The sequence below is a fragment of the Pecten maximus genome, chromosome 16 (assembly GCF_902652985.1).
Source record: "Pecten maximus chromosome 16, xPecMax1.1, whole genome shotgun sequence".
In the NCBI taxonomy this organism is placed as follows: domain Eukaryota; kingdom Metazoa; phylum Mollusca; class Bivalvia; order Pectinida; family Pectinidae; genus Pecten; species Pecten maximus.
In genome coordinates, this window is record NC_047030.1 from 18,560,219 (window position 1) to 18,587,373 (window position 27,155).

The following is a 27,155-nucleotide window of genomic DNA, read 5'->3' on the forward strand; positions in this document are numbered from 1 at the left end:
GATAAAGATTTTTTAAGTAATTACCAATTAGGATTACTACAGTGGTGGTGGGGGTGGGGGGATAGTTGGCACAATGTCTATCAGGGTAGGAATTGTTGAAATCCTGACAAACCTATCGTACATATGATAAAATTCAGGTAAAATACTAGGAGAGCAAGTACAACACAGTGGGTCTGATGACTCCCCGAGTGGAAAATGTCAATGACACTCAGCATTAAGATTCGATCTCAGGACTCATGCACCTATGATATTGTTGTCATACATAGTGTCCACTATTAAAAACTTGGGGAGCTCAAGTAATTCTACTGCATAAAAGAGAAATCTCATTCACAGGGGTAAGATTTTTGAGATTCAACACATCAATTCCTGAGCTAGAACTTGCTTTAGAAATGCCTTTATCTGAGATTTCAAGTCTGAAATGGCCTACAGAAGCTGGACACCAAGATAACATCTGTATTATCGATACATAATATCCTGTAGGGACATAATTATTTCTTCATAAAATACAACTAGGACCCAGTTTTAGTCTGCCTGTATGGTTTGTAACTGATAATCAAAATCTGGGTCAATCAAATTCAATTTCAAACTAAATGTCACAAACATCAGGTTTTAAAATGAAATCATTTCGTAACACAATGAATGTAATATAATAAACAACAATGGAATTTCTAAGCTAGTCATGGGGAAAATAAAAAGGTAACATTAGAAATAAATACAGAATTTCTGTAATCAAGATGTACACATGTTACATTAGTCCCAAGACGAACCAGATCGATAATCTGATCATCTAAATATACAGCCTCTGTATCAATTGTGTACAATCAGATCACTTGATGTACAGGGTCTGGTATACAAACTCTGTATCCAGTGTTTATGATCATCTCATATAGTATACAGTCTCTGTATCCAGTGTGTATGATTAGATCAGATCATATAGTATATACAGCCTATGTATCCAGTGTGTATGATTAGATCAGATCATATAGTATACAGCCTCTGTATCCAGTGTGTATGATCAGATCATATAGTATACAGCCTCTGTATCCAGTGTGTATGATCAGATCATATAGTATACAGCCTCTGTAGCCAGTGTGTATGATCAGATCATATAGTATACAGCCTCTGTAGCCAGTGTGTATGATCAGATCATCTCATATAGTATACAGCCTCTGTATCCAGTGTGTATGATCAGATCATATAGTATACAGTCTCTGTATCCAGTGTGTATGATCAGATCATATAGTATACAGCCTCTGTATCCAGTGTGTATGATCAGATCATATAGTATACAGCCTCTGTAGCCAGTGTGTATGATCAGATCATATAGTATACAGCCTCTGTATCCAGTGTGTATGATCAGATCAGATCATATAGTATACAGCCTCTGTATCCAGTGTGTATGATCAGATCATATAGTATACAGCCTCTGTAGCCAGTGTCTATGATCAGATCATCTCATATAGTATACAGCCTCTGTATCCAGTGTGTATGATCAGATCATATAGTATACAGCCTCTGTATCCAGTGTGTATGATCAGATCATATAGTATACAGCCTCTGTATCCAGTGTGTATGATCAGATCATCTCATATAGTATACAGCCTCTGTATCCAGTGTGTATGATCAGATCATATAGTATACAGCCTCTGTATCTAGTGTGTATGATCAGATCATCTCATATAGTATACACCCTTTGTATCCAGATTGTATGATCACATCAGATCATATAGTATACAGCCTCTGTATCCAGTATGTATGATCAGATCATCTCATATAGTATACACCCTTTGTATCCAGATTGTATGATCACATCAGATCATATAGTATACAGCCTCTGTATCCAGTGTGTATGATCAGATCATCTCATATAGTATACACCCTTTGTATCCAGATTGTATGATCACATCAGATCATATAGTATACAGCCTCTGTATCCAGTATGTATGATCAGATCATCTCATATAGTATACAGCCTCTGTATCCAGATTGTATGATCACATCAGATCATATAGTATACAGCCTCTGTATCCAGTATGTATGATCAGATCATCTCATATAGTATACAGTCTCTGTATCCAGTGTGTATGATCAGATCATATAGTATACAGTCTCTGTATCCAGTGTGTATGATTAGATCATATAGTATACAGCCTCTGTATCCAGTGTGTATGATCAGATCATCTCATATAGTATACAGCCTCTGTATCCAGTGTGTATGATCAGATCAGATCATATAGTATACAGCCTCTCTATCCAGTGTGTATGATCAGATCATATAGTATACAGCCTCTGTATCCAGTGTGTATGATCAGATCATATAGTATACAGTCTCTGTATCCAGTGTGTATGATCAGATCATATAGTATACAGCCTCTGTATCCAGTGTGTATGATCAGATCATATAGTATACAGCCTCTGTATCCAGTGTGTATGATCAGATCAGATCATATAGTATACAGCCTCTGTATCCAGTGTGTATGATCAGATCAGATCATATAGTATACAGCCTCTGTATCCAGTGTGTATGATCAGATCATATAGTATACAGCCTCTGTATCCAGTGTGTATGATCAGATCATATAGTATACAGCCTCTGTATTCCAGTGTGTATGATCAGATCATATAGTATACAGCCTCTGTATCCAGTGTGTATGATCAGATCATATAGTATACAGCCTCTGTATCCAGTGTGTATGATCAGATCATATAGTATACAGCCTCTGTATCCAGTGTGTATGATCAGATCATATAGTATACAGCCTCTGTATCCAGTGTGTATGATCAGATCAGATCATATAGTATACAGTCTCTGTATCCAGTGTGTATGATCAGATCATATAGTATACAGTCTCTGTATCCAGTGTGTATGATCAGATCATATAGTATACAGCCTCTGTATCCAGTGTGTATGATCAGATCATATAGTATACAGCCTCTGTATCCAGTGTGTATGATCAGATCAGATATAGTATACAGCCTCTGTATCCAGTGTGTATGATCAGATCATATAGTATACAGCCTCTGTATCCAGTGTGTATGATCAGATCATATAGTATACAGCCTCTGTATCCAGTGTGTATGATCAGATCATATAGTATACAGCCTCTGTATCCAGTGTGTATGATCAGATCATATAGTATACAGCCTCTGTATCCAGTGTGTATGATCAGATCATCATATAGTATACAGCCTCTGTATCCAGTGTGTATGATCAATCAGATCATATAGTATACAGCCTCTGTATCCAGTGTGTATGATCAGATCATATAGTATACAGCCTCTGTATCCAGTGTGTATGATCACATCAGATCATATAGTATACAGCCTCTGTATCCAGTATGTATGATCAGATCATCTCATATAGTATACAGTCTCTGTATCCAGTGTGTATGATCAGATCATATAGTATACAGTCTCTGTATCCAGTGTGTATGATTAGATCATATAGTATACAGCCTCTGTATCCAGTGTGTATGATCAGATCATCTCATATAGTATACAGCCTCTGTATCCAGTGTGTATGATCAGATCAGATCATATAGTATACAGCCTCTCTATCCAGTGTGTATGATCAGATCATATAGTATACAGCCTCTGTATCCAGTGTGTATGATCAGATCATATAGTATACAGTCTCTGTATCCAGTGTGTATGATCAGATCATATAGTATATACAGCCTCTGTATCCAGTGTGTATGATCAGATCATATAGTATACAGCCTCTGTATCCAGTGTGTATGATCAGATCAGATCATATTGTATACAGCCTCTGTATCCAGTGTGTATGATCAGATCATATAGTATACAGCCTCTGTATCCAGTGTGTATGATCAGATCATATAGTATACAGCCTCTGTATCCAGTGTGTATGATCACATCATATAGTATACAGCCTCTGTATCCAGTGTGTATGATCAGATCATACAGTATACAGTCTCTGTATCCAGTGTGTATGATCAGATCAGATCATATAGTATACAGCCTCTGTATCCAATGTGTATGATCACATCATATAGTATACAGCCTCTGTATCCAGTGTGTATGATCAGATCAGATCATATAGTATACAGTCTCTGTATCCAGTGTGTATGATCAGATCATATAGTATACAGCCTCTGTATCCAGTGTGTATGATCAGATCATATAGTATACAGCCTCTGTATCCAGTGTGTATGATCAGATCATATAGTATACAGCCTCTGTATCCAGTGTGTATGATCAGATCATATAGTATACAGCCTCTGTATCCAGTGTGTATGATCAGATCATATAGTATACAACCTCTGTATCCAGTGAGTATGATCAGATCAGATAATATAGTATACAGCCTCTGTATCCATTGCGTATGATCAGATCAAATAGTATAAACCTCTGTATCCAGTGTGTATGATCAGATCATATAGTATACAGCCTCTGTATCCAGTGTGTATAAGATCATATAGTATACAGCCTCTGTATCCAGTGTGTATGATCAGATCATATAGTATACAGTCTCTGTATCCAGTGTGTATGATCAGATCATATAGTATACAGCCTCTGTATCCAGTGAGTATGATCAGATCAGATCATATAGTATACAGCCTCTGTATCCAGTGTGTATGATCAGATCATATAGTATACAGCCTCTGTATCCAGTGTGTATGATCAGATCATATAGTATACAACCTCTGTATCCAGTGTGTATGATCAGATCATATAGTATACAGCCTCTGTATCCAGTGTGTATGATCAGATCATATAGTATACAGCCTCTGTATCCAGTGTGTATGATCAGATCAGATCATATAGTATACAGCCTCTGTATCCAGTGTGTATGATCAGATCATATAGTCTGTATCCAGTGTGTATGATCAGATCATATAGTATACAGCCTCTGTATCCAGTGTGTATGATCAGATCATATAGTATACAGCCTCTGTATCCAGTGTGTATGATCATATCATATAGTATACAGCCTCTGTATCCAGTGTGTATGATCAGATCATATAGTATACAGTCTCTGTATCCAGTGTGTATGATCAGATCATATAGTATACAGCCTTTGTATCCAGTGTGTATGATTAGATCATATAGTATACAGCCTCTGTATCCAATGTGTATGAACAGATCATATAGTATACAGTCTCTGTATCCAGTGTGTATGATCAGATCATATAGTATACAGCCTTTGTATCCAGTGTGTATGATTAGATCATATAGTATACAGTCTCTGTATCCAGTGTGTATGATCAGATCATATAGTATACAGCCTTTGTATCCAGTGTGTATGATTAGATCATATAGTATACAGCCTCTGTATCCAGTGTGTATGATCAGATCATATAGTATATACAGCCTCTGTATCCAGTGTGTATGATCAGATCAGATCATATTGTATACAGCCTCTGTATTCAGTGTGTATGATCAGATCATATAGTATACAGCCTCTGTTTCCAGTGTGTATGATCAGATCATATAGTATACAGCCTCTGTATCCAGTGTGTATGATCAGATCAGATCATATTGTATACAGCCTCTGTATTCAGTGTGTATGATCAGATCATATAGTATACAGCCTCTGTATCCAGTGTGTATGATCAGATCATATAGTATACAGCCTCTGTATCCAGTGTGTATGATCAGATCATATAGTATAGTATACAGCCTCTGTATCCAGTGTGTATGATCAGATCATATAGTATACAGCCTCTGTATCCAGTGTGTATGATCAGATCATATAGTATACAGCCTCTGTAACCAGTGTGTATGATCAGATCAGATCATATAGTATACAATCTCTGTATCCAGTGTGTATGATCAGATCATATAGTATACAGCCTCTGTATCCAGTGTGTATGATCAGATCATATAGTATACAGCCTCTGTATCCAGTGTGTATGATCAGATCATATAGTATACAGCCTCTGTATCCAGTGTGTATGATCAGATCATATAGTATACAGCCTCTGTATCCAGTGTGTATGATCAGATCATATAGTATACAGCCTCTGTATCTAGTGTTTATGATCAGATCATATAGTATACAGTCTCTGTATCCAGTGTGTATGATCAGATCATATAGTATACAGTCTCTGTATCCAGTGTGTATGATCAGATCAGATCATATAGTATACAGTCTCTGTATCCAGTGTGTATGATCAGATCATATAGTATACAGCCCTCTGTATCCAGTGTGTATGATCAGATCATATAGTATACAGCCTTCTGTATCCAGTGTATGATCAGATCATATAGTATACAGCCTTCTGTATCCAGTGTGTATGATTAGATCATATAGTATACAGCCTTCTGTATCCAGTGTGTATGATCAGATCATATAGTATACAGCCTTCTGTATCCAGTGTATGATCAGATCATATAGTATACAGCCTCTGTATCCAGTGTGTATGATCAGATCAGATCATATAGTATACAGCCTCTGTATCCAGTGTGTATGATCAGATCAGATCATATAGTATACAGCCTCTGTATCCAGTGTGTATGATCAGATCATATAGTATACAGCCTCTGTATCCAGTATGTATGATCAGATCATATAGTATACAGCCTCTGTTTCCAGTGTGTATGATCAGATCATATAGTATACAGCCTCTGTATCCAGTGTGTATGATCAGATCATATAGTATACAGCCTCTGTATCCAGTGTGTATGATCAGATCATATAGTATACAGCCTCTGTAACAAGTGTGTATGATCAGATCATATAGTATACTGCCGATGTATCCAGTGTGTATGATCAGATCAGATCATATAGTATACAGTCTCTGTATCCAGTGTGTATGATTAGACCATATAGTATACAGTCTCTGTATCCAGTGTGTATGATCAGATGATATAGTATACAGCCTCTGTACCCAGTGTGTATGATCAGATCATATAGTATACAGCCTCTGTATCCAGTGTGTATGATCAGATCAGATCATATAGTATACAGCCTCTGTATCCAGTGTGTATGATCAGATCATATAGTATACAGCCTCTGTATCCAGTGTGTATGATCAGATCATAGTATACAGCCTCTGTATCCAGTGTGTATGATCAGATCAGATCATATAGTATACAGCCTCTGTATCCAGTGTGTATGATCAGATCATATAGTATACGGCCTCTGTATCCAGTGTGTATGATCAGATCATATAGTATACAGCCTCTGTATCCAGTGTGTATGATTAGATCAGATCATATAGTATACAGCCTCTGTATCCAGTGTGTATGATCAGATCATATAGTATACAGCCTCTGTATCCAGTGTGTATGATCAGATCATATAGTATACAGCCTCTGTATCCAGTGTGTATGATCAGATCATATAGTATACAGTCTCTGTTTCCAGTGTGTATGATCAGATCATCTCATATAGTATACAGCCTCTGTTTCCAGTGTGTATGATCAGATCATCTCATATAGTATACAGCCTCTGTATCCAGTGTGTATGATCAGATCATATAGTATACAGCCTCTGTATCCAGTGTGTATGATCAGATCATATAGTATACAGCCTCTGTATCCAGATTCTGTTTCATGTCTGTACACAAGTAGATATTGATGACCTACATGTACTCTGACCTTGATGAAATAAGGAACATTAGATAAGATAGCGGAAGAGTTCTATTGATGTGGACAATGATAGGTGTAAAACTTGGGTATCAACTTTGGTGTCGGGAGACCTGGCAAATATGAAGTTATAGGATGGGAGCAGTTTAAAGGCATCATGGGACCTATAAATCTGGGATTATAGAGCCAAATTCTCTACTTTTCTTCAGGATAATTACTACATCAATATTAGCAGACAGACAGGAAATACCAAAGGTCCACCACCTATATATAGACCATATATAAGGTCCTGGTATAATGTACTGCCTTACCTTACCATAATGTAACTTATTCTGTGAGAGAACAGGGAAAAACACATAACTGACGAATGTCCCAGATAAGATTCAAAACTAGATCCCCAAACCCCAATCTTCAAACCAAAATCTCCAAACCCCAATCTTCAAACCCCAATCTCCAAAGCCAATCTCCAAACCCCAATCTCCAAACCCCAATGTCCTAACCCTGATCTCAAACCCAGATCTCCATATCCTGGGTCTCCTTACCCTAGGTATCCAAACCCTGATCTCTAAATCCTAATCTCAAAACCACAGATCTCCATACCCTGATCTCCATACCCTGATCTCCAAACCCTAATCTCCAAACCCCAATCTCCAAACCCCAGTCTCCAAACCCCAGTCTCCTAACCCCAATTTCCAAACCCCAATCTCCAAACCCTAATCTCCTAACCCCAATCTCCAAACCCCAGTCTCCAAACCCCAGTCTCCTAACCCCAATCTCCAAACCCCAGTCTCCAAACCCCAATCTCAAAACCCTAATCTCCTAACCCAAATCTCAAAACCCCATGTATCCAAACCGTGATCTTCAAGGATCTCCTGATCTCCAAACCCCAATCTCCAAACCCCAGTCTCCAAACCCCAGTCTCCTAACCCCAATCTCCAAACCCCAATCTCCAAACCCTAATCTCCTAACCCCAATCTCCAAACCCCAGTCTCCAAACCCCAGTCTCCTAACCCCAATCTCCAAACCCCAGTCTCCAAACCCCAATCTCAAAACCCTAATCTCCTAACCCAAATCTCAAAACCCCATGTATCCAAACAGTGATCTTCAAGGATCTCCTGATCTCCAAACCCCAATCTCAAAACCCACATCTCCAAACCCTGGATCACCAAATCCTGATCTCCAAGCCCTATCTCCAAACCCAGGGTATGGTGTGGTCAATCTACACACACACCACACTAACCTATTCCTTTTACAATTATAAAAGTGATTAATAGTTGGATGGTTGCTTGGTTGGTTGGTGCAGTGGTAACACATTTGCTTTTTACCTTAAAGGGGGGGGGGGGGGGGGGGGGGGGCGAGACTTTAAAAGGAAATGGGGCCGAGCTTATTTCAAAATGTCTCACTTTTTCAGAAGGTTTCAGCTCAGAGACAATGTTTTTTTGTATACAGTAGACATCAATAATTTATTATGCTGAAAATTGGCATGCAACTGCCTCTAAGTATGATTAAAATATCTGACCAGTGTTAAATTTATCATGCCCCACGGACAATCAAACATGAAAAAGCATCAGGTCACTTGCCCGACCATGTGGCAGGGCCAACATAGTTCAAAGTGATGATGTATATAGCTTAATATTTGAAATGTGACATACAAGTTGAAAACATTTTACCTTGAAAAATAAATTTCTGTATTACACTCATGAAAGATCCTCAGACTCTATATATAAATATTGCAGTTGTTATAATTTTGAAACCTAAGTAAAGTACATTTACCTCCAGACATGTAATTACCTTAAAATAGGCATTTTAAGCTACTCGTTCTTTTTGACATATTTCCTCATGAACAATGAAATTTTACAGATAATAACTTACAGTAAATTTTTTTTTCGGGTATCAAACACAAATATTTAAGATCAACTTTCACGCACATCACATTCCAAAGTAGAATACAGCATGGCTGTATCTTTTCCCTCGTGGCGATCATAAAACACACATTAAGAAGCACAAGATAAAATTTGTAAATTTTTTTTGTCATTTCTACAGAATATTGCGTGACATGTAAAACGTCTACAAGAATGCCTGTCTTCTGGGTAAACCTAATAAACCTTATCTATAAAGAAAGCACTGTAGAATCAGCAGAGTTGGTCGGATACCACATCCAGGAGACACCATATCATCAATGTATCACAGCGACTACTTTTATCTCCTATTACATCTCAAACTTGTGTATGGAACAGATTTTTAATATCAAATAAAAACTCATCTTTTGAAACAGTTTTGTGGGTCATAGGGCCACACAGATCCAAATCAGAAGTAGATATTTGGTTCGATATATATAAAGTTGCCCTCTTGGAATGAACGTGAAATGGAATCAGCTAATTTTTTAAGTCAGTCCTTTTTTGTTTTTATATTCACCTTATAATTAAATATTAATTAAATAATCTGAATTTTATATACCGCTAGGTTACAATTGCAGTAGTATTGGATTCTAGACTCTATTTCCAGTAGTATTGGATTCTAGACTCTATTTCCAGTAGTATTGGATTCTAGACTCTATTTCCAGTAGTATTGGATTCTAGACTCTATTTCCAGTAGATTTATTGATCATTCACTCTTGCATGTTCATTTTTTTTTTTTTTTTTTTTTTAATTTTGTGATTTTAGTAAATAGAACAGTTCAACATTTGAAACATTTTTTATGAGTTCAATTCAAACAATTGATACTGGACTCATTTTGACATCAGTTTTTAAAAAAAGAAATATCAACTGATCAACATGTTCATGTTTAAGGGCTTTGTAATTTCATCGTGATAAAGAACTGATACACACCGTACTAACAGAGGTCACATACAGTAACAAACTAACAGTCGCGGTAAAATGTCACTTTTTCCATGCTATCTGATCAAAAACAAACACTGATAAATCAGTCGTTATCACTATCACATAATCAGTTTCACAAAGCGTTTGGTGCGGCAACAGATTACGATTTTGCTTGCGATCATAAGTGTGTTTTGAATTGCTACCGACGTTCACATATAAGGGGAAGTAACTCTAAAACGAAACAAAAATGCACTTGATTAACAGACCGTACGGCCACCAAATACCATTAATAGAAACTTTTGAAACTATTGATAGCTTGGCATACTATCGAAGATTGTTATCGACTTGATGAATTTGTCATCGATTGATCAAACTGAAAAGGTATAAAATCGCAATCTATCGATAGTACAATGTATTGTTACACCCTTTCCGCTATATTACATATCAACATAGCCATCTTAAAATTGTTCTCAAATCATTATGATTATTGGACCTTTAGTAACCAGCCAATGTCGCCTCTAAACTCCCTGGGGAGCATACAGCTGGAGCTGCCATTTCAGCACTAACATATGTCACAGCTTACAAATGACATTTCTTGTACTGTCCTTCCACGTACTCATTCACAGCTGAGTCGACTGGAACACAACAAAATCAAGTATCTTGTTCAAAGTCCATATAAAGAAAAGGTCATTCAAGGTCAAACTAGTACTTAAACAGTTCCAGTTATAACAGAAGTCCTAGTCTTCAAAATACCCCTTCAGTTCTAAGTTTTAGAAGTTATGGTAGATACTTACCCTCATATCCTCTAAGTGAGTCTGGACACATTCTGCCCGAGCGTTCTGGTCAGCACCTTGGACAGAGAAGCTTCCAATATACTGAAACAGCAACAGAAATATTAACATTACTGAAATGGTAATAAAAATCAACCTTACTGCTCAAAATAGTAATGAAATCAACATTACTGAAATATAGCTTGTAGTGAAAATCAACATTACAGAAATGGGAATGAAAATCAACATTACTGAAATGGCAATGAAAATCAACATTACAGAAATGGGAATGAAAATCAACATTACTGAAATGGTAATGAAAATCATCATTAACGAAATGGTTATGAAAATCAACATTACAGAAATGGGAATGAAAATCAACATTACTGAAATGGCAATGAAAATCATCATCAATGAAACAGTTATGAAAATCAACATTACAGAAATGGGAATGAAAATCAACATTACTGAAATGGCAATGAAAATCAACATTACTGAAATGGCAATGAAAATTAACATTACTGAAATGGTAATGAAAATCATAATTAACGAAATGGTTATGAAAATCATCATCAACGAAATGGTTATGAAAATCAACATTACTGAAATGGTAATGAAAATCACTCTCATGTATACACCTCTATCTCAACTGCAGACTCTGATGTAACCATTTGTAAACATCAGTGTTAAATGTAGAGTAACCCCTTCTTGGGCCCCTTTCACCTTTGAGGTCTTTGTTCTAGCTATTCAACAGCTATCAGTTTTGTACCCCTATTTTGTCACTTATTGAGTTGAAATAAATGTAAAGCAGGCCCTTAATTGGGCCTCTATCCACCTATGTGTATCCTTTTTACACCTCTCATCTATATGGTTTCTGTGTTAAGTATAAAACCACATCCCTTCTTTTGCCTATATCTTTCCACCTAAAGCTTCAGTATAAAATTACCCCTTCTTGGACCCCTTTCCCACCTGTTGCTGCCTCAGTCACCAGACAGTTTGAGTATAAAGTTAATTTAGAGATGATATCTTGGTACCTTGGGATTACATCTTGTGAATGTCAGACGTCTATCTATACTGCCTCACTCTCTCATCCATCTTTTTATCTTGACAGATTTAAAGTTTCTTTTTCTGACAGATAAAACGGTTCCTTAAGGATCAACTGTACAGTAAAAATGATAACATAGGACAAAGAATCTGTCATGTATTCCGACACTAGCATTAGCAAGATTGTATGAATGTGGCTTTAAAATTACCAAAACTTCTGTCAAAAGGAATCAAATGTTGAAGTCTTTTCTACATCATTGCTGAATCAATCCCAGTATCATATCTATAGGAATGTTGTGAAGGTATGGATGCTAAAGTGTGATATACAAATGTAGAACAGTTTCAAGACAGAAGTACCAAAATGTTATCTTTACAGCATTTCTTTGATAGGCCCTGATGATGTACAAATGTATTTGTTACAGAATTTGACATGGTATAGGCCCTGATGATGCATATTACATTTATTTTAGAATACTTTAATAAACCTGGTGATTTATAAATTATTTATCACAGAATATTTATAATAGATGTACATAGATGCAGTCTAGATTACATGATGTGATCGTTATGCCATTTGATCAACGTCATGAAAATGCTTTGCAATGCGCTACAGATGAATAAAACGCAGCGAGGATTCTGACCAAGAACAACTGCATTACCATGACATCATTTTGGCACTATGTTGATCATCTTCACGGCAAGGCTTTGTTCGTTGTGTCAGATTACTTGTGATTCAATCACAGAAATGAATTTGATTTAAAGATGCTATTCTTTCATAAAAATATTCCAGGACATAAGTAGAAATAAAGCATGTATCTACATGTATTTAAGAGAGAGTTATAACAATTGAATGCTTATTAGATTGTATTTATAATATATGATATATGATAACAGAATTTTGTACAGGCCCTGATGATGCATAATACAATCTACATCATATTTTTTGCTAGGCCCTGATGATGTGTGTGTGGGTTGCGTTTATTTGGTGAAATATTGCTGTACAGCTAAAGTGTGAGGAGACATGTACATTCCATTATCATTTGACAGTTGGTGTGTCAAGGACTACCACTACATCAGACCACTTCAAACATTTCATCATATAGCTTAAAACTCCTGAATGACACGAAGTGATGTATATATACTTTATTAAAAGGATATATATACATACATTGTTCTTATATCAGTTTTAAATTTTGAATTACATTACTGATGAAATTGTTAATATATATATATAGTCAACAGTAAGCATGATTTGATAAATTACTGTAACATTCGTGGTTTGATGAAACAAGATTCTGTACAGTAATTTCGTTGTGGTTTCAAGTTTTAAACTATTTCATTGATAAATTGTTAACAGTAAACAACAAGCTATATGTTAATATATGGTAACATTTTCAATTCTGATAAAGATATATCTGTTATGGGTTCACAAGTCTGGTGTATTATGCCCCTCGATTTCGTTAACACGGTTTGAAAGGAACGATAACTGTGTTATTGATGGATCTATATCAACCAGGTTGTATGGCATGATGTTTAAAACAATTCAAGTTTATGTCACCATGATATCAGATACTTTTGCTTCCTTCCAATTCAGCTATAGGGAAAGTTTCTGTTAGCTCAATTGATTGGTAGAGCATTGACAATATAGTAAATAGACAATGTAGCAGGTACACATAATCAGTTTTCACTGTGTATGTATACTGTACCAGATGTCTATAACTACATTATGTATCAATTTTTCAAACAATGCTGTTTCCTAGTTAGAACTATAGGTAAGTACATTAGAAATTCTTTTATATAAATTTGATTTCCTATATCAGAGTGTTACAGATGTTTATATAGTTTAATCAAGATACTGGTAGTTCCAGTCTAAAGAAATGAAAGAATTTTCATTGATTTTTTTTATACATTTTCGACGGCAGTTTCTGGAGGTAACAAAGCAGTGGTTGAATTCTGTCTGCATTCTGGAGAATTTAGAGAAAATTAGATCTACCATTCCATTAAGCTTATCTATCCATGTTTATTAGGAATGATGATGAGTGTAAATGAAATTTGTGGGCACATCTTACCCCTGATTACCTATACTGGTATGCTGAGGCATGAGAGCTATCTCACTCTGTACTGTTAGGTTGTAAGGCCTAAGATCTATCCTACCCTGTACTGTTAGGTTGTAGGGCCTGAGAGCTATCTCACCCTGTACTGTTAGGTTGTAGGCATGAGCACTATCTCACCCTGTACTGTTAGGTTGTAGGGCCTGAGAGCTATCGCACCCTGTACTGTAAGGTTGTAGGGCCTGAGAGCTATCTCAACCTTTACTGTTAGGTTGTAGGGCCTGAGAGCTATCTCACCCTCCCTGTATTGTTATGTTGTAGGGCCTGAGAGCTGTTTTACTCTGTACTGTTAGGCTGTAGGGCCTGAGAGCTATCTCACCCTTTGTTAGGTTGTAGGGCCTGAGAGCTATCTCACCCTTTACTGTTAGGTTGTAGGGCCTGAGAGCTATCTCACTCTGTACTGTTAGGTTGTAGGGCCTGAGAGCTATCTCACCCTGTACTGTTAGGTTGTAGGGCCTGAGAGCTATCTATTCCTGTACTGTTAGGTTGTAGGGCCTGAGAGCTATCTCACCCTTTACTGTTAGGTTGTAGGGCCTGAGAGCTATATCACCCTGTACTGTTAGGTTGTAGGGCCTGAGAGCTATCTCACCCTGTACTGTTAGGTTGTAAGGCCTGAGAGCTATCTCACCCTGTACTGTTAGGTTGTAAGGCCTGAGAGCTATCTCACCCTGTACTGTTAGGTTGTAGAGCCTGAGAGCTATCTCACCCTGTACTGTTAGGGTGTAGGGCCTGAGAGCTATCTCACTCTGTACTGTTAGGTTGTAAGGCCTGAGAGCTATCTCACTCTGTACTGTTAGGTTGTAGAGCCTGAGAGCTATCTCACCCTGTACTGTTAGGGTGTAGGGCCTGAGAGCTATCTCACCCTGTACTGTTAGGTTGTAAGGCCTGAGAGCTATCTCACCCTGTACTGTTCGGTTGGAGGGCCTGAGTGCTATCTCACCCTGTACTGTTAGGTTGTAGGGTCTGAGAGCTATATCACCCTGTTCTATAGGTTGTAGGGCCTGAGAGCTATCTCACCCTGTACTGTTAGGTTGTAGGGCCTGAGAGCTATCTCACCCTGTACTGTTAGGTTGTAAGGCCTGAGAGCTATCTCACCCTGTACTGTTAGGTTGGAGGGCCTGAGTGCTATCTCACCCTGTACTGTTAGGTTGTAGGGTCTGAGCGCTATATCACCCTGTTCTATAGGTTGTAGGGCCTGAGAGCTATCTCACCCTGTACTGTTAGGTTGTAGGGCCTGAGATCTATCCTACCCTGTACTGTTAGGTTGTAGGGCCTGAGAGCTATCTCACCCTGTACTGTTAGGTTGTAGGGCCTGAGAGCTATCTCACCCTGTACTGTTAGGTTGTAGGGCCTGAGCGCTATCTCACCCTGTATTGTTAGGCTGTAGGGCCTGAGAGCTATCTCACCCTGTATTGTTAGGTTGTAGGGCCTGAGATCTATCCTACCCTATATTGTTAGGTTGTAGAGCCTGAGAGCTATCTCACCCTGTACTGTTAGGTTGTAGGGCCTGAGAGCTATCGCACCCTGTACTGTAAGGTTGTAGGGCCTGAGAGCTATCTCAACCTTTACTGTTAGGTTGTAGGGCCTGAGAGCTATCTCACCCTCCCTGTATTGTTATGTTGTAGGGCCTGAGAGCTGTTTTACCCTGTACTGTTAGGCTGTAGGGCCTGAGAGCTATCTCACCCTTTGTTAGGTTGTAGGGCCTGAGAGCTATCTCACCCTTTACTGTTAGGTTGTAGGGCCTGAGAGCTATCTCACTCTGTACTGTTAGGTTGTAGGGCCTGAGAGCTATCTCACCCTGTACTGTTAGGTTGTAGGGCCTGAGAGCTATCTATTCCTGTACTGTTAGGTTGTAGGGCCTGAGAGCTATCTCACCCTGTACTGTTAGGTTGTAAGGCCTGAGAGCTATCTCACCCTGTACTGTTAGGTTGGAGGGCCTGAGTGCTATCTCACCCTGTACTGTTAGGTTGTAGGGCCTGAGAGCTATCTCACTCTGTACTGTTAGGTTGTAAGGCCTGAGAGCTATCTCACCCTGTACTGTTAGGTTGGAGGGCCTGAGTGCTATCTCACCCTGTACTGTTAGGTTGTAGGGTCTGAGCGCTATATCACCCTGTACTGTTAGGTTGTAGGCATGAGCACTATCTCACCCTGTACATATATCTCACCCTGTATTGTTAGGTTGTAGGGCCTGAGAGCTATCTCACCCTGTACTGTTAGGTTGTAAGGCCTGAGAGCTATCTCACCCTGTACTGTTAGGGTGTAGGGCCTGAGAGCTATCTCACCCTGTACTGTTAGGGTGTAGGGCCTGAGAGCTATCTCACCCTGTACTGTTAGGTTGTAAGGCCTGAGAGCTATCTCACCCTGTACTGTTCGGTTGGAGGGCCTGAGTGCTATCTCACCCTGTACTGTTAGGTTGTAGGGTCTGAGAGCTATATCACCCTGTTCTATAGGTTGTAGGGCCTGAGAGCTATCTCACCCTGTACTGTTAGGTTGTAGGGCCTGAGAGCTATCTCACCCTGTACTGTTAGGGTGTAGGGCCTGAGAGCTATCTCACCCTGTACTGTTAGGTTGTAGGGCCTGAGAGCTATCTCACCCTGTACTGTTAGGGTGTAGGGCCTGAGAGCTATCTCACCCTGTACTGTTAGGGTGTAGGGCCTGAGAGCTATCTCACCCTGTACTGTTAGGTTGTAAGGCCTGAGAGCTATCTCACCCTGTACTGTTCGGTTGGAGGGCCTGAGTGCTATCTCACCCTGTACTGTTAGGTTGTAGGGTCTGAGAGCTATATCACCCTGTTCTATAGGTTGTAGGGCCTGAGAGCTATCTCACCCTGTACTGTTAGGTTGTAGGGCCTGAGATCTATCCTACCCTGTACTGTTAGGTTGTAGGGCCTGAGAGCTATCTCACCCTGTACTGTTAGGTTGTAGGGCCTGAGAGCTATCTCACCCTGTACTGTTAGGTTGTAGGGCCTGAGCGCTATCTCACCCTGTATTGTTAGGTTGTAGGGCCTGAGAGCTATCTCACCCTGTATTGTTAGGTTGTAGGGCCTGAGATCTATCCTACCCTATATTGTTAGGTTGTAGAGCCTGAGAGCTATCTCACCCTGTACTGTTAGGGTGTAGGGCCTGAGAGCTATCTCACCCTGTACTGTTAGGTTGTAGAGCCTGAGAGCTATCTCACCCTGTACTGTTAGGGTGTAGGGCCTGAGTGCTATCTCACCCTGTACTGTTAGGTTGTAGGGTCTGAGCGCTATATCACCCTGTTCTATAGGTTGTAGGGCCTGAGAGCTATCTCACCCTGTACTGTTAGGTTGTAAGGCCTAAGATCTATCCTACCCTGTACTGTTAGGTTGTAGGGCCTGAGAGCTATCTCACCCTGTACTGTTAGGTTGTAGGCATGAGCACTATCTCACCCTGTACTGTTAGGTTGTAGGGCCTGAGAGCTATCGCACCCTGTACTGTAAGGTTGTAGGGCCTGAGAGCTATCTCAACCTTTACTGTTAGGTTGTAGGGCCTGAGAGCTATCTCACCCTCCCTGTATTGTTATGTTGTAGGGCCTGAGAGCTGTTTTACCCTGTACTGTTAGGCTGTAGGGCCTGAGAGCTATCTCACCCTTTGTTAGGTTGTAGGGCCTGAGAGCTATCTCACCCTTTACTGTTAGGTTGTAGGGCCTGAGAGCTATCTCACTCTGTACTGTTAGGTTGTAGGGCCTGAGAGCTATCTCACCCTGTACTGTTAGGTTGTAGGGCCTGAGAGCTATCTATTCCTGTACTGTTAGGTTGTAGGGCCTGAGAGCTATCTCACCCTGTACTGTTAGGTTGTAAGGCCTGAGAGCTATCTCACCCTGTACTGTTAGGTTGGAGGGCCTGAGTGCTATCTCACCCTGTACTGTTAGGTTGTAGGGCCTGAGAGCTATCTCACCCTTTGTTAGGTTGTAGAGCCTGAAAGCTATCTCACCCTGTACTGTTAGGTTGTAGGGCCTGAGAGCTATCTCACCCTGTACTGTTAGGTTGTAAGGCCTGAGAGCTATCTCACCCTGTACTGTTAGGGTGTAGGGCCTGAGAGCTATCTCACCCTGTACTGTTAGGGTGTAGGGCCTGAGAGCTATCTCACCCTGTACTGTTAGGTTGTAAGGCCTGAGAGCTATCTCACCCTGTACTGTTCGGTTGGAGGGCCTGAGTGCTATCTCACCCTGTACTGTTAGGTTGTAGGGCCTGAGAGCTATCTCACCCTGTTCTATAGGTTGTAGGGCCTGAGAGCTATCTCACCCTGTACTGTTAGGTTGTAGGGCCTGAGAGCTATCTCACCCTGTACTGTTAGGGTGTAGGGCCTGAGAGCTATCTCACCCTGTACTGTTAGGTTGTAAGGCCTGAGAGCTATCTCACCCTGTACTGTTCGGTTGGAGGGCCTGAGTGCTATCTCACCCTGTACTGTTAGGTTGTAGGGTCTGAGAGCTATATCACCCTGTTCTATAGGTTGTAGGGCCTGAGAGCTATCTCACCCTGTACTGTTAGGTTGTAGGGCCTGAGATCTATCCTACCCTGTACTGTTAGGTTGTAGGGCCTGAGAGCTATCTCACCCTGTACTGTTAGGTTGTAGGGCCTGAGAGCTATCTCACCCTGTACTGTTAGGTTGTAGGGCCTGAGCGCTATCTCACCCTGTATTGTTAGGCTGTAGGGCCTGAGAGCTATCTCACCCTGTATTGTTAGGTTGTAGGGCCTGAGATCTATCCTACCCTATATTGTTAGGTTGTAGAGCCTGAGAGCTATCTCACCCTGTACTGTTAGGGTGTAGGGCCTGAGAGCTATCTCACCCTGTACTGTTAGGTTGTAGAGCCTGAGAGCTATCTCACCCTGTACTGTTAGGGTGTAGGGCCTGAGAGCTATCTCACCCTGTATTGTTAGGTTGTAGGGCCTGAGATCTATCCTACCCTATATTGTTAGGTTGTAGAGCCTGAGAGCTATCTCACCCTGTACTGTTAGGGTGTAGGGCCTGAGATCTATCCTACCCTGTACTGTTAGGTTGTAGGGCCTGAGAGCTATCTCATCCTTTACTGTTAGGTTGTAGGGCCTGAGAGCTATCTCACCCTGTACTGTTAGGTTGTAGGGCCTGAGAGCTATCTCATCCTTTACTGTTAGGTTGTAGGGCCTGAGAGCTATCTCACCCTGTACTGTTAGGTTGTAGGGCCTGAGAGCTATCTCACCCTGTTTTATAGGTTGTAGTACATACTTGTGAAATCTAATTTCCAGGTTACAGGTTCACCCATCACATTCCTCTGACAATGTCATCAGATTCACAAGTAAGATATACACAGCAAATTAAAGTACACTTACAATCTTGAAATCCCTTACCGTACTTATCCTTTAATAAGGCATGCCTGATAATAAGCCCACCCATTTACTGTCGATATACCCATCTTTTAGATGTTATTTCATTCTATCACTCATCACACTGGAAGCATTCTGTGACTAAACTATGATTGTGCTTACATTACAATGTGTCAATTCATCCTCAGGCTGATTTATTCAAATAATTTTGTGCTAAAATTGATGTGTGCCAAAGAAAGCAGATCATTGAAGTCTACACTATAAATTTTACATGTTAAATAGACCTCTGTCACTCAGCAGACAGATCTAGAGCATGCTTCTTTAACTTAGTTTGTAGAGTCGTGGATTATCACACTGAAGACTTGGGTTTGATTCCAGTAAGAGCAATTGACATGAATGTGTTTTTCGTTCTTAGTTCTCAGGATCACATCTATTGCACTTCAGTAAAAAGATTACAAATACTGTATCATTGTCTTATAAGGAGTCCGTCTCTTTGAGTCAAAGTTGATGCGTTTGCCCCCTGGGCTTACTACAGGATAGATATCACTATCCCCACACTATAAATCAACCAGTTCATATATATTTTGTGAGTTGACCCAAATCTAGATACTATAATTAGTCTCTGATCTGGTCCAAACCCTCTAAATGACCTGTAATATATATCTCAACAGGATTACTTCTACAGGGACTGGAAGTCAAGAGACCCCTAATAAGGTGATTCACCTCCGATACTGACAACTGTATTGAAATATACTAAATAGAAAACCAGGCCCCATCTCATCAATTTCCCTCATCTTTAAGAAAATTCCTTAATTATCAAACTTGAATTTTCTATAAGAGAGCATAACAAAATTAAAGGAAAGCCTTTAATGAACATTTTTTCAATGATAGCTCTCCTGTGTGGTGATGGAAAGATATTTTTCGGCATAGCCGTATAATTTTCTTTTGGCCTGGATATGACGCAACAGGTGGCGTTACTGGTCAAGATGAAGTATGTGATTGGTCAATGTAGCGGTTAATGAAAAATAGAGATATGCAGTAAAAAACGAAACAAAGTTCAGATTGAATGCAAGCTGAATATAAAAGTGGATGTATCTTTTTCAAATGACACACTAATAAAATTATATTCCTGATTCAAACTGATCTAATTTTTTTTTTTTCTGTACTGAAATGCATTAGTTCGTTCATTTATTTCACCAGCAGTTTTATATTATAACCACCAGCATTAAAACTATGCCGTTTATCTTTTTTAAAGATATTTCTTGTTTCAATTTCAATGTTTTCCTGAGTGAAATCAAATGTTTTCCTATGGAAAATTTTAAGCCTATGAATTGATGAAACCAAGTAGGGTCTAATAGGGACTGGCTTATATAACAATACACATACATTTCCAGTAGTTAATTAATTTACAGCAAAATATTCTGGATGCAACATACCCATGTAATTTGTCTGCCTTCCATACATGATATAATTAACCAACAATATGTTATTATCTCTGTACATACCAAACGAAGTCACAGAGGACTCCCGTATATACTAATTACAGACCACACAGATCAAAGCTAAACAAATACATGTAATAAATTACCGGCTTTAGAAATGTGAAAATGATTTAATATGTAAGCATGTTAGTTTTACTGTAGATATATGAATTATACCGATGAAATATTTATATTGTCGGGAATGTAGGAACAGATAATACGCTTAGATACTGCCGATCCTCCCTCTGTGTAAATTGGTCATGAAATAATGTTGGGAGCTCTCCAACAATTAGACATGAATACTGCTTTTATCACCACCGACACAAAGAGCTGATGATAGGCTCTCTCTTACAATGCCATGACTTTCACCCAAACCCCCTTAATTCAATGAGAAAAGAGGATCAAATACCGTTATTCTTCTTCCAATCTGATTAGTCTCTTGACCGATTGAGCGGAACTTTGACCACTTAGGATGTTGACCGACTGGACAGGGAGTCCCAAGACACTGCTGAAGATGTCCTTTGTTGAGGGTTTGTTATTGTGTAAACCAATTGATTGGTTAGTCATCTAAGAATCTGTCCCCAGTCACTTTGTAGTCAGTCAGTCAGGCCTGTAACTGTTACGCCTTATATAGCGCCTTATATAGCGGCAACTCACCCAACATCATAATACATATGGTCTCCATGTCAGACAAGATTCAAAACAGAAATGAATGATTGCAGTGCATTTGATCAGCAGGAATCTTGTTCAAGAGGCCAGAGAAGTTCATTACTGTACAAATTATTGATATTGTAGGACAGACATCATTTTCTTGTCAAAATACTTGAATGAATTGAAGACATTAAGAGGTATGGATATCACAAAACGGATGCTGCCATCACTATTTGTTTGACTTCTCTTTGTTACATATGTCTGTGTTACATGACAGAAGGCTATAACATACTGAAGAGCACTATATGTACAATCATACATAACATGTTATCTTCCCTATATATACTATGATGTAGTTATCTCCCCTATATACACTATGATGTAGTTATCTCCCCTACTATGATGTAGTTATCTCCCCTACTATGATGTAGTTATCTCCCCTATATATACTATGATGTAGTTATCTTCCCTATATATACTATGATGTAGTTATCTCCCCCATATACACTATGATGTAGTTATCTCCCCTATTTAATCTATAATGTAGTTATCTCCCCTATATACACTATGATGTAGTTATCTCCCCTATATACACTATGATGTAGTTATTTCCCCTATATATACAATGATGTAGTTATCTCCCCTATATACACTATGATGTAGCTATCTCCCCTTATGATGTAGTTATCTCCCCTATATACACTATGATGTAGTTATCTCCCCTATATACACTATGATGTAGTTATCTCCCCTATATACAATATGATGTAGTTGTATTATCTCCCCTGTATACACTATGATGTAGTTATCTCCCCTATATACACTATGATGTGGTTATCTCCCCTATATATACTATGATGTCTATATACACTATGATGTAGTTATCTCCCCTATATACACTATTATGTAGTTATCTCCCCTATATATACTATGATGTAGTTATCTCCCCTATATATACTATGATGTAGTTATCTTCCCTATATACACTATGATGTAGTTATCTCCCCTATATATACTATGATGTAGTTATCTCCCCTATATACACTATGATGTAGTTATCTCCCCTATATACACTATGATGTAGTTATCTTCCCTATATATACTATGATGTAGTTATCTCCCCTATTTACACTATGATGTAGTTATCTCTCCTATATACACTATGATGTAGTTATCTCCCCTATTTACACTATGATGTAGTTATCTCCCCTATCTCCCCTTATGATGTAGTTATCTCCCTTATTTACACTATGATGTAGTTATCTCCCCTATCTCCCCTTATGATGTAGTTATCTCCCCTATATACACTATGATGTAGTTATCTCCCCTATTTACTCTATGATGTAGTTATCTCCCAAGTTCAGAAGTTCGAATTTTATCTATCAAAGTTAGAATTTTATCTATCAAAGTTAGAATTTAATCAATTATTTTCCTTGTGTATGTGAATCTCTATGTTTCTTGTCCTTCATAACTTGTATAACCATAGGAGATCTGACCTCCTTCATGCCAAAATTATATTTTTATCATGTGATAGATTAGTTTGTAACTGTTTTCCTGCTACTTAACATGAAGTTACCTCCAATATCTACCCATTACACAATATGAATTTTATCAGTTTAATTTCAAATTCAAAACAAAATGTTTTCTATTTCCAAAGTTTCTTGTCACAGAAGGATTAGCTTAATCAAAGTTGATTTGTTTTATTTTAAAATTCAGTGTGAAACATGTCACATTCCTATCTCAAATGTCCACCAACAGAATGATGTTTATACTCCTGAAATCTCTAGGTACAGCTGAATATTAAGACAAGTGTTCATCTGATATTAATGTAGTAGAACTGGTGACATTTTTTTAGTATTTACGGTAACTTGACGATTCAGCAGGCGAGTGTCACAACACTGGTTTGATACCTTGAGGCCATATTCTAGAAAACTGAATAAATGTGTTGTCTATCTCATCAGCCTACACATGTTATATAGGTCACTGTCATGCTTCTAGTACTAAACAGGAAATGAATTTAGCTAAATATAAAAAATACTGAAACAAATACAACGCTGTTATTATGTCTTTCATTTAAATGTTATCTTACCTGTTTCAGTTTTGTAAATTAGTCATGAATATTATCATAATTTTTTTTTATTGAGTGTCAAAATCTGCATACATAGATATAATTAGACTACAACATCAATGTATAAGTTTACTTTATCATCATTATACATCAGTTTTCTAAGGTATATCGTACCAGTAGGTACATCATACAGGTAGGTACAACAACAGGTACATCATACAAGTAGGTACAACCACAGGTACATCATACAGGTAGGTACAACCACAGGTACATCATACAGGTAGGTACATCATACAGGTAGGTACATCATACAGGTAGGTACATCATACAGGTAGGTACATCATACAGGTAGGTACAACCACAGGTACATCATACAGGTAGGTACAACCACAGGTACATCATACAGGTAGGTACATCATACAGGTAGGTACATCACAGGTAGGTACCACAATAGGTATACCATACAGGTAGGTATAATCACAAGTACATCATACTCGTATACGTAGGTAGATCACAGTTACATCATACTGGTAGGTACATCATAGGTACATCATTGGTGATGAAATGATGCTTAACTAACAGGTGACACTGTCTCTAGGCACCAAACCCAATACACGTCACCTGGACACACCTAGACACACCTGAATATTTCATGTAACTATTATAACTGTAATCATGAAGAACCCAAAGTGCGTCTGTTTCAGAAAAACTATTTCCATTTTTATAAACTAAACCCAATACTCCTGAACAATGAACAGGTGGAAACCTGAAAAGAATCGGGGGGCATTGGTATAAACAAATAGTCTTCCTATATATGTCAATTACAAACTCCCTAATGGATACTGAAAATGCTTGCATTTTCCAGTGTTAATATTTCAACCCTAAAATGTTTTGTGACATTTACAAATGTGCTGAATACAAGTTAGAAATACATTAACTGATAAACAACTATTATAACAACTCTATTACCATAATTATTAAGTTTGTGATGTAACTGGACATGCTGTACAAACATGTCTGTATATTACAGGGCTCAAGCTGTTTTGTGTCACCTCTCTGTCATATCAATATTTATCATTCCTTTATAATCACAGAGCTACTGGCTATGTAATTCCATCATTTATTCTCAAGCTTCATCTATAATGCATGCCTCCAAAAATGTCTCTCCACCGGATATTTGACTCAGATATAGATTTGTTTAATAAAGCAGTAAAGATGTCCATTATGCTGTGATTACCAGTACAAAACAATCCCTGTTCTAAAGACAAAGCACAACCATCCTTGGCTAGATCCTGACCTGGAAAATAGCAACCATTGCTCGACTTCTTCTTCTAAGCTAGAATGCAACCATCACTGACTAGATCTCCTGAGCTAGAAAGTCACAATCATCCCCAGCAAGATCTCCTGAGCTAGAAAGTTGCAACCATCCCTGACTAGATCTCCTGAGCTAGAAAGTCACAATCATCCCCAGCAAGATCTCCTGAGTTAGAAAAATCTCAACCATCACTGACAAGATCTCCTGAGCTAGAAAAATCTCAACCATCCCTGACAAGATTTCCTGGGCTAGAAAAATCTCAACCATCCCTGACAAGATATCCTGAGCTAGAAAAATCTCAACCATCACAGACAAAATCTCCTGGGCTAGAAAAATCTCAACCATCCCTGACAAGATCTCCTGGGCTAGAAAAATCTCAACCATCACTGACAAGATCTCCTGAGCTAGAAAAATCTCAACCATCACAGACAAGATCTCCTGGGCTAGAAAAATCTCTACCATCAATGACAAGATCTCCTGGGCTAGAAAATTGTAACCATCCCTGACTAGACATCCAGAGCTAGAAAGCCACAACCAACCCCAGCAAGATCTCCTGAGCTAGAAAGATGTAACCATCACCAGCAAGATCTCTTAAACTAGAAAGTTGTAACCATCACCAGCAAGATCTCCTGAGCTAGAAAGTTGCAACCATCCCTGACTAGATCTCCTGAGCTAGAAAGTTGCTTTCAACAGATTTGAGTTTGAACTGATTATCAAAAACAGAATTTTTTTGCAGATGTTAAAGGACTCACACAACTTAATCAGCCAATTCACAATCAGCTTGTGTTTCACCTGAACCAAGTCCCTGAGGAAAATGTGTTTCTTAGGTTTGTAGCTGTTTTCCTGAGTAAATAACACATGAAATAGGTACTTTCTATATACAAGAATAAAGTGTAGGGTATTGAGGTTTGGAAAATCAAAAATATACACTCCTACTGAAAATAGAATGGCGTAGGATTCGAGGTGTAAAAAGGCGGGAATTCCCCAGGTGGGGGTTCCCCAGTGTACTGTTAATGTCAGGGTTACTGTCTTCCGAGTACCCGTGTGCTCTAATATGCCATTAAACCTATACAATAACAACATTTATCCGATAGAAAAAACTTCAAACTTTAATTTGATATAAATTTCACATCATTTGAACTTCAAACGAGCGAATAAAGGGATGGGGTCATTATTTGTGTGAGTCCTTAAGAAAGAACTAGAGTTATCATGATGTGAACAGCTAAAGATTGGTGGTTTGGTTCCAGACAGTTCTGGAGTCAAAACTTCCTACATCAGCCATAATATACTACTGATAATGATTTTTCATACATATTACACGCCATGTCTCCAAGTGAGAGATAAACCTCTATTTTTAACAAAAATATTCCGCAGCATGATTGCTCCATTTCCTGTGCTTCCAATTTTTTTGAAGATTTATATATACATGTAATAACTAAATATGTAATAACTTTAGCAATAGCAATCATGTGACCAGTCAATCAAAATAGTGGCTATGAGGACGTCCATTAGAAAAGCATTGGACATACACATATTATCTTAATGAGTTTTGCAATCTAATACCTCATAATTTATATAATTTAGAGTTGTGATAAACATGTATCATATAAAAACATAATTTTAGATACTGTACATAACAAACAGACTCTACAGTATATCAGAATGGCTGAAAAGTCTCCTCAATGTAAAATAATATTAAAGTGTGTTATAACTGAGTTATGGTCATCAAGCACCAGACACATAAATCATCTATCATTGTTATCAAACATTTCCCGAAGATGATAACACACAACAGTCTTGGCCTCTATGAACCTCTTTGTACACAGGGCATCTAGTAGACCCTTGAGGGTAATTTTTCTCCCCAAAATGAGATTTGATTCTTGAGATTGGAGGGACATGTACATGTCCTTTTGACATGTGTCTTGATGCTTCAAATTTCTGAAAAATAGTGATTTGACTTCTGAAATTGCTGAAAATCAAGGATCGACTGGCATGGATGCCCTGTGTATATATAATGAC

General features: G+C 38.6%; 1 protein-coding gene across 3 annotated transcripts in view; it reads right to left on the minus strand.

Annotated features, from left to right (window-relative positions):
* Positions 1–27,155, minus strand: part of LOC117344912 (tensin-4-like) — a 193,645-nt gene that overhangs the window by 139,312 nt on the left and 27,178 nt on the right. For all 3 annotated transcript variants that reach the window (XM_033907797.1, XM_033907795.1, XM_033907796.1), the window contains exon 2: positions 11,168–11,248. In XM_033907797.1, coding sequence (XP_033763688.1) covers positions 11,168–11,248 — 81 coding nt within the window. The remainder of the gene's footprint in view (positions 1–11,167; positions 11,249–27,155) is intronic.